General features: G+C 35.6%; 1 protein-coding gene across 2 annotated transcripts; it reads left to right on the forward strand.

Moving 5' to 3' along the window:
* Positions 1 to 8: 8 nt before the first annotated feature.
* On the forward strand, positions 9 to 11,388 carry morn5 (MORN repeat containing 5). 2 transcript variants are annotated; one of them, XM_088615486.1, is made up of 5 exons: positions 9 to 426; positions 2,063 to 2,210; positions 3,324 to 3,450; positions 3,703 to 3,834; positions 10,782 to 11,388. In XM_088615486.1, exons 1-5 carry the CDS (start codon positions 380 to 382, stop codon positions 10,859 to 10,861), a joined length of 534 nt encoding a protein of 177 aa, XP_088471612.1. In that variant the 5' UTR covers positions 9 to 379; the 3' UTR covers positions 10,862 to 11,388. The 2 variants fall into 2 exon arrangements, with proteins under 2 accessions (XP_088471612.1, XP_088471613.1); XM_088615487.1 differs by having other exon boundaries at positions 233 to 426; positions 3,339 to 3,450.
* Positions 11,389 to 12,676: the final 1,288 nt, after the last annotated feature.

The following is a 12,676-nucleotide window of genomic DNA, read 5'->3' on the forward strand; positions in this document are numbered from 1 at the left end:
ATGTTGGCTCAAAATATGTATGTTTTACCCGACTACAGATGCTGTCTTATAAAGCCAGAATGGCGTCAGTTTCAACCCCCCATCGAATTTACGTATCCTCGTAACTTATTCTTACTTTCAACAAACGTTAGAGTCTATGTTTCGTCATTGTAAAACCTCTGAACGAAAAAATAAAAAAATATATATTTTGCATAGGGTTTTTATTTGTATTACACTTCTGGAATAAAGTAGTGTGACGTTATTGGTGTCATAATACAAAGCGACAGTGTTCTTTAAAAATCTGTCAGGCCGAGGTTGCTATAGAAACGGTGTCAACTACAGTATATCCGAAGTAGATGCTGCTAAATTATAAACGCAGAATAAACTCAGGCCTGGTGATATGGAGTATATTGGTAGCAGATATGAAGGAGACTTCAAAAACCGAAGGTATGAAAAAGAAAGTTATGGAAAGTTACAAGTCCTTCTTTCAGTTGTAACTGAGAAAAATATGTTTTAAAATTGACTGACAAATTCCTTTTAATTTTTGAATATAGAAAACCAGTTTAATCCTTTGCGGTATCATGTGTACATTGTAATGGTAAAGGTAATAGGAATTTATTTTTGAGATGAAATATAGAGTTTCCTCCAGTTAGCACTACAATTATGTTCTTCAACTATTCTGTTTGTTAGGGGCTGAATAAATAGCAACTATATTCTGAAATACTTGTTATATTATTGGGGATTTTCATAACAGCATTCGTTAATGACAAAATTGAAATTAAATGTTTTATGTTTTTACCGTTCTTAAAATAATATTAATGCTCTAGGTATGATATAATGAAACGTGTTTACTTTTTTCATTTAGCTCCTTTTCTTTTTTTTCTAATTTGTTTCAACATTTTTAGAAAAGTTTTAGAAAACTATCCTTGCAATCAAAGATGATGTTGATTTACGTTTTATGGTTTGATGATTTTCAAAAAAGTGAGTCATTGGGAAGATTTAACATTTAGATCCAGCCAGGGATGTGCTGCAGCTACAAATGGACTTTGTGGTTTTGGCCAATTGGAAGTTGTTGATGGAAACATTGAAATGCAGAATTTTGCTAAACCTTCATTCAGGTTAGAACAATACCATTCACATCTCCAGTTTCACCAGAAAAATCTGTAAGCACAACAAAACAGAAGAGTCAGACATTTGATTTTGTGTCTCGGACTTTCTCCTGTGCTCGGTCTAGAAAAGCCCTGATTCAGACAGAGAACTTCAGACAGAGAACGGTTTTACTTGTCGAAGACGTTGGATGTAATATCACTAGCTAGGACAACACTACAGTACTGTGTACTTCAGGAAAATACCCCTGTATCATGTCATGTAGTAAAGTACTTGAATTGCAGGTTTTACTGTGACGTAATCTTAAAGAGCTTTAGAAATCATTTCAGCACTGGTCTGTGACAGGCTTTCTATATTTTTTCTTTAGTAAAATATCTCAAAATGCCCACAAAGCATAACAACCAATTACCACCATGAGGCCATTTATGTACCAAACATAACTCACCCAAATGAGAATGTGTCCTCTGATCCCCTTTTCCCTAAATTATACAACTAATTAACTGCAGTTCACCCGGTGTGTCTATTTACAGTGATTAGAGGCCTATAGCAGTCTCTGGTGGCAGTTTGGCATTAATATCAGTCTTTCTTGACCCAGCCCTGTCACGCGGACATTAATGCTAAAAGCACAAGACAAGAATAAAACACTGCACAGAATGTGCTAGCAAGTAGTTACATGTACCCACAATTGGTTACACAACGTTATGTCACAAGCAGTAAGATGACAAGCATTTTTACATCAAAGGTGTCATTATAGCAAGACATACAGTATAGAAAGGAAATATCGGGAATGTCACAGTTTTTCATAAAAGTTCTGGATCTGTGGAACATGATGCAGGTGCTAATTAATTATGTTCAACCAACTGAATGAAGATAATGACATTTAAATTAATTAGTGAGAAATGGGTGAACATGGTGGAGGAAAGCCAACAATTCTGATCACACCCATATGACCAGCCTCTTCTCCTTTCTGTTTTAGGATGGAAGGGAGAGGGGAGTATACCCTCCCAACAGACACCAGATATGTGGGTGAGATGAAGGATGGCATGTTTCATGGAGAAGGGACGCTGTATTTTCCAGGTGGAAGCAAGTATGAAGGGACTTGGGAAAGAGGAATAGCTAAAAAGGTGCTTTTGAGCGTGCGAATCAGATACAGCTGGCAGTGGGCCAGCCTGAGGCTTCTTTGTCTTGTTTTCTGTTCACTTGCAGTGCTGTGTCTAGTCTTTTTCTTGACATGCATTACAATTGAAAAGGCAGTTGTCTTTGGTTGTCTTTATTTTTGTCTTTCACGTAACGCACATTATTATTTCTACTTTTCCTGATTGTTGTTCATACTGCCATGATGTAATAATTGCATCATTAAACAAGATCATGACATAAGGTACATGACATCCAATGCAGACTGGTTGAAGACTATTGTGAAAACCTTTTGCTCAGAATGATGCTAACTGCTACAGTTAAAATGCTGCTAAAATGTTTTTAAAAAGTTTTCCTTTAAGGAATGCAGACATTAACACTTAAATTGATATGCATAGAACTATAAAGTTCTTGTCAATTAGTACATTTAACAAAGTTAATCAGATCTGAGTTTTGTGTTGCCAGACATAGGCTACTATATAATCAGAATAAAGAACAAATTAATTTATGTTTCACAATACTAATATAATGCAATAGGCTTATACAGAAATAAACAGTCTACAGAGACCCCAGTGTTTTTTAATGGTCATAGTGATTTTCTGAGGGTATTGTGAAGAAATTAAAACTAAAATTCAAAGTAATGAATAGGAAATGCAAATTATTATGAAGACTCAAAATTAAGCATGAAGAACATAAATACAATATACATAGTGTGTACTTTTTGCGAAAGACAGTGTTTTACTGTGTTTTGTATAAGGTGCCAAATATGCAATTCTTTAAGAAAAATAGATGTTAATAATATATGTATAGAAAATAATTTTATAGTTGTTCATGATTTATAGTATTTATAATTATAATAATAATAAACTTTATTTTACATAGCGCTTTTAAAGGTGGCTTCTTAATTCCTTTAATTTTATTAAAATTCTTTTGACTCCTTTATGTTTTTATGATAATATAGATGACACAGCAGACTTGATATCTTGTAGAGTAATCATTTTGAAGGATTACTGCCATAGCCCAAAGCTATTGTTAATACCACAGTTAGGATTTTTAATCTGACAATTTACTCCTCAATTGACACTGGTTTAGACATGCAGCAGTGCTTTGTTTTACAGGGGAAATACACCTTCGCCGATGGACTGGAATACAAGGAGAAAGACTGGGAGTACTGTGATGGGTATGAAAGACGTTTCTACACAGAAGTGTGTGACGGACTTAAACCAGCAGGTACCAATAATGATGCTATAGCAGAGTGAGAAAAGAAACCTATAGAGCTAGGTTTTTAAGGTTTTCATTTTTTAAAAGCACCTAGTTTATTTTATAGATTGTGGTTGTGAGCATTACAAATGGATGTGGTCTGCCTGATAACGAGTGGTTAGGAGTTTTGAGGAAGCACTGATTGGTTTAATGTGTTTGCTTTTGGTTATTTTATTTTGGGGTTTCTTGGAGATTCAGCATATCTGTCTGGTTTTCCAATAGGTCAGTCACAGCTCACCAACTTAGATCCACCTCGTGTCATCCCAGAAGGGTGCTATGACTGTGGAGATGGATTCTATAATCCTAACACCAGAGTGATCACAGATTACAAAAATCAGTTTCTGAGGAATGCAGGTAAGAAGGGTAGTAAGATCTTAACACATGGTTCTAATTTTTAGGCAGATTTGTCTTTGACATGCAGTTCTATTTGGAAGTGGACTTTTGTGTGTGTTTGCAATTAATCACTCCTGTATTCTTCACGGCATCTTTGACATGGAAAACTGGATAGCCGGATTCTACTGCAGTGCTGATGCCTTGGACTCTGGATAAGACTGTCATCGTCCAAGATAAAAATGTACTCTCCTCTGAACTGCAGCCCAGTTTATCATTCTGGTTGCACTGCATAACTTCAGTTTTTGTTGGCAGACTGCAGTCTAGTTTCAATAAGGAATGTCCCGTTCTGAGACAACCCCTTAGGCTGTGTTAGATACACTGCAGTTTCAAATACAGATCTGCATGAGGTTATCTTTGTTGTTGCATTCACAATAAAAATAAAATGTCATCATTCTCTAAAATGAAATTGTGCACCGAACCCCTGATGTAAGTTCTTCGTCCTTTCCTCACAAACCATTTGGAAAACTTGAGGGTATAAATCAGAAACAAACTGCTAAGAAATGATCTGAGTGCACTTTGGTGGATGTTGATTTAAAACACTTGAGAGTTTTATGAGAAGCTTTAAGATAAATACTCTTATTTTCTTGTTTCATTTTTTTTTTAATTATGCAACTAGAACACAGCAGTGAATGCATTATGATTGTGGGCCACAGCCCCTAAAGGGCAACCTGAAAAAACAACTAAGTAATTCCAGTGTTTTTCTTGTTCTTTTGTGGTTTAAACAAAAATCTAATTTACTGGAATGATTCTGTCAGCGGGGTGGTTTGGAGCTGAATGCATGCTGCATTATTCAGATTTAATTGTTCGCATTCATGGGTTAAGCTTTGTTTTGGTCTTAAAGCCTTTGGGAAAAAATACAAGATACAATATCTACTTAAAGTGTTTTAGTGAGGTAAGCGATGCTTTCTGAAATTCACATAATAAAGATGAGGACACGAGCCGTTTTGCAGATTTAGGATGTTGCTTTTATGACTTTTATGACTCTCTACCAAGTGCACTTTGATTTTGTAGTCTTTTCAGTTTTTTTGTGTAAAGAAAAATATAAAACACATTTTTCCCAATAACATGGGAGCTCAATGCCTGACTTTTGAGTTGAAGTGAATCAAGTATGTCAGGTTTAAAGAAAGGAATTCATTTCGCAAAGCTCTGCAAAGAGATGTCATGGATTTGGAATTGCTTTGGTTTTAATTCTAAATTCAACAAAATGCTTGTATGAACAGAGCTGGATCTCTGAATGTGGTTTAGCTGCAATACCAAATTCTGGTCTGTGGGCTGCACTGAATCATGCGCAGGGCACATTAAGTTTATTTTTTGTGGCCAATTTGCTCGGAGGCTACATGATGGTTGTGCTCACAAAGTATGCTTGCAAGCTGTTAGATCAGGATTTTGCTAGCTGAGAACATGGTTAAGCGCAACCTCAAAACCATTACAATACGACACCGATTTCAACAATGAATACAGACAGACAGTGGAAGATAAAACAGAGACATCTTGGAAACTTCAAAAATACTTGTGTGGGTTTTTTCCTACTTGGTGTTTCAAATTTCATTTCATTTCATGATAAGCTTATTGTTAATGGATATGAACTGGGAAACAATTGGTAAAAAATAAGTTATAATATCAGCCACTATTTGGGAGCTAAATAAATTATATGTGTTATTAATTTGTTTTAAAACTGCTTTTCTGGGGTTTATTTAATTTAGCAGTAGCAGACATTTTCCAATAGAGCTGACAGGCAGAAGATGAAGAGGTCACTGGCCATATTCCACCTAATCTAGAGTGACCCCGATGGATGTCTATATACCAATCGGAGATCCACTGCCTGAGTAAGAACAGATGTGCTTCTGCACCCCAAGGTCACTGAGCATTCAGGAGAAGGGGATGTAGTTGACATCTGCACCCAAACATTAGATCAAAGGTTATGTAAGTGAGGTCTGTGCTGTGGGGTTGGTGCAATTAAGTTAGATGCACGTGAAGAGAAAAAGTCATGTAGTGTGTACTTCAGAGACCTAGCAGTGAGTCCATCTGTAACTGCTCTCCATACCATGGGGAAGCTGATCTGAGGTTTTGCATTGTACAAGAGGTGCTCCCAATTTAAGCACTGGAACATAGACATTTTGTGTCCTGCTGCTGACAGTGAACAATATGCCCGCCTCACTTAAACGCGAAGAAGAACATTAAGTTCCGGAACTGAAGTTGAATAAATACAAAATACAGACAAAAAAACTCAATGCACAGTGTGCTGTTTTCTATTTTTGGACTTAAACAAAAGAAACCAGTCCAGGTGTTTGGCTCTTTGGGCTTGTAAACCTGATATTACTGTTGTAACACTAGCGCATGGTACTTCATCTGTAATTGCTTCTTCAAAATTTCTTTCTGTTTAAACAGGAACAAATATAAGCTGCTTTGGATAAAAGCATCAGCTGAATGAATTAGTAAGAATAATTCTTTCATGACTTGCTTTTGCTTATGTTATTTTATGGAGCTCTTAAGCAGTGATTGCTAAATACTATATCTATGGTTTTATTTAATTAGCATTAATAAGAGCACCAACAATAAACTAGAATTAAAGGTTTAATTATTAATAAGAATGTAATTTATTCTTATTCATCTGTGAGAATGTGGGTGCTTTGTTTTGCAAAGTTTACCGTGTTGCAAATTATTAAGTCTATTTTAATAAAAAGTCAGTATGATTGTTCTCTATTTATAAAGTCTGATATTTACTGAAATTGTATTGCCCTTGGTAATAAGCGTAAATATAGATCTGCATGTTGCAAGTCAAAGATTAAATCCTTCTGAACATTGGCCAGGTAAATGATATGTCCATGCCTTCTCTCTTCCTGGATGTATTTTTATCTTTATGGACCAAAGGTACATTTGTCAAAATGGGTGTGAAGACAAAATATATTGCCAATAGCTTTCCTTTAGGAAAAACGAGTGCATCAGAGAGCAGTGCTTACTCAACATGAAGAGGAACTAGCCTCCCCAGAGAGGGACATTACAGACAACAGGGCCAGAGCAGTAGAGGAAGAGTATAGACACAGCTGCAGGCCTGAGGAACAGGGGTGACAAGGCTGGAATGAGAGGGAGTGTGTCCAGAACTACTGCTCCCTAGGTTGGGCAGGAAAGGACAGGGAAATACCCAGGCTGCTGGCCAAGTCTTGAAAAGCAGCAAAAGCAGATGGTAGGAAGCCTTCAGGAAGTTCTTTACACAGCTCTAAAGACTAGACAGGTTAACCGAAAGTGACACTGGCTCTCTTAGGTCTGGGAGTGGTATTCAAGGATGCCCAGGTTCCCTGACCTTTCACTCATGTCCTTTGTGGAGAGCTGCCCATTACTGCAAAACAGAGGAAAGCTGGGGCACTCCTTTGGAATAACCACTGTGGCCTCTGTTCTCATCAGGGTTGCTATAAACTGTCATTTTTCCATCGCAAGTCTTTTGTGTAATGCTATAGAGAAAAATGAACCTTATTTAAGTTTAACATACTGTGAAATCACTCCCTTATCCCTCCTTTCATTTTGCAGACCTGCTAATTAAATTATGTATTGTTAAAATATGTTTTTTTTCCCCCATACTTCTGTCATTACCCTGGCTCTCAGTGATGTGATCCAGTAGCTTTAGGATTCACAAGATGATTTGAAAACCTTTTCAAATGTCATTAGTGGATCACAGCCTTAAAGTGTCAAAGTGCCAATGACATTTTTTTCTAATTTCTTCACCATTTATTTTGTTTTAAACACTAAGAATGTAGGTAAGAGTGTGTTAAGGTGAAGTGCTCTAACTCTTTAAAAATAGAGGCTGCAGTGAGTCCAATAGATATAATATTTTCAGATTAAGTTTAGCAGTGGCCATTTCATGTGCACCTCACAAAACTATTTCTAAAACTGGTTTTATTTGTTTTCTTTGTGTGTATCTATCATGCATGACTAAGAGCTTTCAGTTCCATTCTTTAGGTCCTCTGTGCACAGAGCTTAAAATCAAGAAATCAAAAGGACACATTCTGCGCACAGATTGTTTTAAAACCAAATTCCATATCAGGCTTGTGCTTTTGTTGTACCGTATGCGTGTTTTCATAACCCATTAATTTGATATTTACTGCAAATCCCTTCCAAAAACAAATCAACACCATTTTCCTTTTCCAACAATACTGAGTATGAAGTAGATCAGTTTTTAATAAAACAAGGTGGCCTTTTTTTTCTTTGCATAAATTGATCTGTAGTCCTTCTTTTACCTTTGTAAATAACAACTGTGTAAGTGGCTTGAACCCTCATTGGTATATTGTTCATTGTGGTTTCCTGCTTCTGAAATAATTACCCCTTTGAAACCTGCAAAGGTTCAGATTCAAAACATTACACAGCCAAGAAAAACAACCTGGTTTGAGTCCCGGCCATTCTATTGTGAGTCAAATTAAAGAATTTTAAACAGGCAGTATTAATGTAATGTCCACGTGTTTGTGCCAAAACCAGTTCTTTCTGGAATGGAAAGTCCACCTCAGGAGCTGTCTGTAAGTCTGACTCGCAAAGTGCTCAAACCACGATCCTCAAAATCATTTATACCGTTAAATAAATGTCACATAAAGACACCGGTTGTGAAGAGGTGATGAGCTAACAATCTAATAAAATACTCAGCATGTTTTACATGCCTTACTGCAAGCACAGTTTTGTTTTGGAAGGAAACACTTTTCCTTTTGAGTATATTTTAAGGATTAGGAAGAAACGCCTTTTAACAAGGTACCATTACTACTTTCCTGTGCTGTATTTAACAAGTGTGCCAGTTGGCACGTTAGATAATGAATTAATTTCCACCCTGAAACAGTACCAATGTTCAGATGATTTGTCTTGGATTTGAAAGTAAACAACATTGAATGGGATTAAGTTTATTGTACTACTACTGGGATAAATAGCTAAACTTTGCAGTTCCGTAAATTTAAATATAGTAAGAGAGACACTTTATTTTTAGGAGAAGGCTATTGAGTTACTCAATATCTTTATGTAATGGATCTTGAATCTCTTGGAATATGTTGTGTATGCTCTCTTTCCATAACAGATGTTCTCAAAGTCTCAAAACTTCTTCTTAATAGAAACAAAGATAATGTAAAAAAATCAGAAAGGCACCCTATAAAATTTTCTTACTTGTTAAGCAAGTTCAATTAAATAAAAAAAAACATTTTTAGTATGCTACAGATGTTATATCTAAGCAGTTGAAATTACTGACGAATTACTTCTAACTCCTACAATCAAAACAGGAGGAGAAATACATAAAATTATTTTTCTTAAAAATGATTTCCAAAGTTATGTTTTTGTTGCTGTGATTATAAAATGCTGCGGTTACAATTAGTGTATGTGAAGCACACTTGGCTGTTTATAAATACTGAAAAGCTTTATTCATTGACAATCTGAATAAATTAACATGAAAGAGATAAGTTTCTAATGAGCTGGATTGCCTTTGAATTCCATCTGAATTATAATTACTTCAGCCACCCACTTAGATGGAAAGATTTGTTTCCTATGCTGTATTGTTGTTCTTTCCAAAAACTGACATGACGTGATATTATTAGATGTGTCCTGGTATTATTTGTGGGAAAAAAAGGAGGTTTAGAGACGTTTAGAAAAGAAACACTTATTAATTTAACAATTTACAGATATGATTAGGGAGTTTTGTGTAAAATAAATAAATAAATATATATATATATCACTGGCTTTTTAAGAGGCAAATTACAGCAAAGGTGAAAATGTGTGCCCATGCAATCTAATTAGCATATTCACAGAATCACAGTTCGGGAAATGGTAATTGCTATGAGCTATCCACCAGTACCAATCAAACCAGAAGTATTAATTGGTTTTAAATAGTGATGAAATGTGCTTCTTGAATCTGACCTCCATGTTGTGGGTGGTGGAAGCAGGCAAGGAGAGAATAGGGGAAATATTTAGTTAGCATGCAGCTGCCACAGTGTAGACCAGGCATCTGTGATTTAAATTGCTGGACGCACAGGCAGGTAAAGAGCGAAAAAGGCTAGTCAAGAGGCTGTTAAGGCCATTGCTGGCAATTACCAACAATCAGGGAAGGGTTTAAGACTTGCTCAGAACAATAGGCCCAGTTTGCCTTGTTTCAGAGGTTACTGTTGAAGAGGTTGCAGCTGCATGCAGTGATTCAGATCCGCCATAAAAGAGCTACCTCTCTGCAATTAGCACCTCTTTTCAATTTTAGCTTTGGAGAAAAAAAAAAGTATATTTATTATCTAATGTTTTTAACTCTTCAAAACCATGTGCACAGAAGAGATTGCTGTCAAAGGCAGTGCCTGTTTTGCTGAGGGACGTGTGCGGTATTTGTGCTTATGGATTTTTTAAAATACAATCTTCACCTTTTTGAAAGCAAGAGTGTCATTTTATGAGTGATATACTGTGCATGAATTACAGTTAGAGATATTACATTGAATAGTATATTGGATGGAATAAAATGAATAATATACTGTGCATGAACTACAGTTAGTGATATTGCAATGTTTCAAAAAACAAGGCAGTTAACAGTTAATAGTTAAATATTCTGGATGTGGATGTTATGCCAATGAAGATCCTTTAGATAAAAAAAAGATGTTCAGCTCGGTAAAATATAAATACTTGCTTAGATAATACATAATAGAAAATACATTGTACTGGTGACCATATTTAGAAAAACAACCATACAAACCAAATACACATAGAATTGTAGTTAGAATTATTTTTATTTTATTGTAATAATGCATTAATTTAGACTTTGTTATTTTACTTGTTGTGTCTTCTTTGATTTGTTCAAATGTGTGTGGAATATTTCAAACAGTGATAGAAATACCAGCAGGTTTATATACTGTATCTCATATACTGTAGATTTCTTAGTGGGGGGTTAATCCGTTTTTTTTCCTGCCTTCCAGATGATGACGAACATGAATGGATAATCCGGACCTGTCGTAAAGGCTGGGATGAAATAGTTGGGCACAAACCTGGAAATTAGAAAACTTTGTGGTTGTTTTCATTACACAAACTTTATCTGAGCTAACACTCAAATAAATGTACATTTAGTGTAAGTCATTTATGGTTTCCAGATGGTTAGTTACATGTATTTCTAGCTTTAATTTGAAGCTGTGTGCTTTATTTTAATCCCATTATTAATATGCATTGCACATAGTGTGTATTATTGCAGCTAGCATGCAGAATACAATCTAATATCTGATTAAACATAAAAGCTGAATGAAAGCAAGGAAAAGTATTCGGCACACCTATAAAAATGCACCCCTACAAATTAAATTCCCATTTCATTATTTTTTATCACTCTATTAGGAGCTTTTAATTTTTTTAGAAATAATTGAATACACACTTGATAAAATTGATATTTTCATCAAGATAGATTATGTTAGGTCTATCAAAGATATTGAAATATCATTGTTGCATTAACCCTCTATGTAGCCTGACAAACAGCAGGTTGTCATATCTATTCCAATCCAATATAACACAATAAAAGATAAATCTTTACAGTTTTAATTTATTATTATTTTTGCAGTAGTTGAAGATTGATTTTCCTAGTACAAGCACTGATTTACGTACAGCGTTTTTACTGATCAGGTGAAGTAAAGAAATAGCCCAGAAAAAAGCGTGGAATTACATTTCTTTTGGGAGGCTAATAGTGTGACATTTGGACATTGTAAGGAAGAAGTATCCTGCTGTTTTTGCTTTTTATCTTCTTGTTGTTTTGGTGAGTAGAAGCCCAGGGTTAATATTTAAATTCCCAGTGCTTTATCAGTTGTTTAATTGATTGAACCTGGAAGGCAGGGAGAAAGTAGCTCAATTGCTGGGTACTGCCTGATTTCTTGGTAATCTGCTGCATTAAGAGATTGGAAACGAAAAATCAGATAACATTTGGAGCACTTAATACTTTTGAAAGGAAGAGGAAATTGAACAGCTTAAGATCGATCAGTTATCTACTCTAAACCGAGAAGAATACAATGAGTCACCAAGAATACAATAAGAACTTAAGTCCTGTATTTACCTGTTTTGTTCCAACTTCATTTTCTCCTACACTCCAATGCCTGGTGCAGAGTTAAGTGCTAGTAGTCTATTTAATATCATTACTATAAAAGGTGTAATGAAAGCAGGAATAGATGATCAATACACCAGACATTGTTCAACATACTTACTTGTTTTTAACAGTTTCCATTAGTCCTAAGACCAGAAAAATTGTATTCTCTGTAAATGTAGAAAAAAAGAGATGTCTGCCCCTCACCGCCTCACCGACGCTCTCTTTAATTAAATTCCTATAAACATATCTGTTCTAAGGTAATTTAGACTTAATGCAGGCAATTTCCCATCTAAAAGGTTTCCATTAATAGGTAATTCAGCATTCAGGCTGAAGATTACTATTGTATGAATGACTACTGTAGTCGTGGGCTTTTTGTAGCTAGGAAGCGGAGAATGAGCTGTGCACAACATTGTGGTTTAATCATGAAGCTTGGGTCTGTGAGATCAGAATCATTGCCTAAGCGCTGCCTGTCATGGTGACCATGCTCTTGTTGGAACAGGACTCAGGCTGCAATACTAAATCAATCCCATTTAGGTACATGCCATTCCTTTCCTTTCGGATACTAGACACTGATCAGCAGTGGAAACTTATTATTATGTACAGTGACCCATGAACAGCCTAGCGATAAAGTTATGTGCTTATGATTGCTTCCCGTCATTTGCATGGCATAGATTACAACGGGGTGATTTATATTTAAAAGAGGTACTTCAAGGATCATGCAAGGATCATTCCTACTGAACTGTGATTGCTTGT

This window comes from Lepisosteus platostomus, chromosome 21, assembly GCF_059453375.1.
Source record: "Lepisosteus platostomus isolate fLepPlt1 chromosome 21, fLepPlt1.hap1, whole genome shotgun sequence".
In the NCBI taxonomy this organism is placed as follows: Eukaryota; Metazoa; Chordata; class Actinopteri; order Semionotiformes; family Lepisosteidae; genus Lepisosteus; species Lepisosteus platostomus.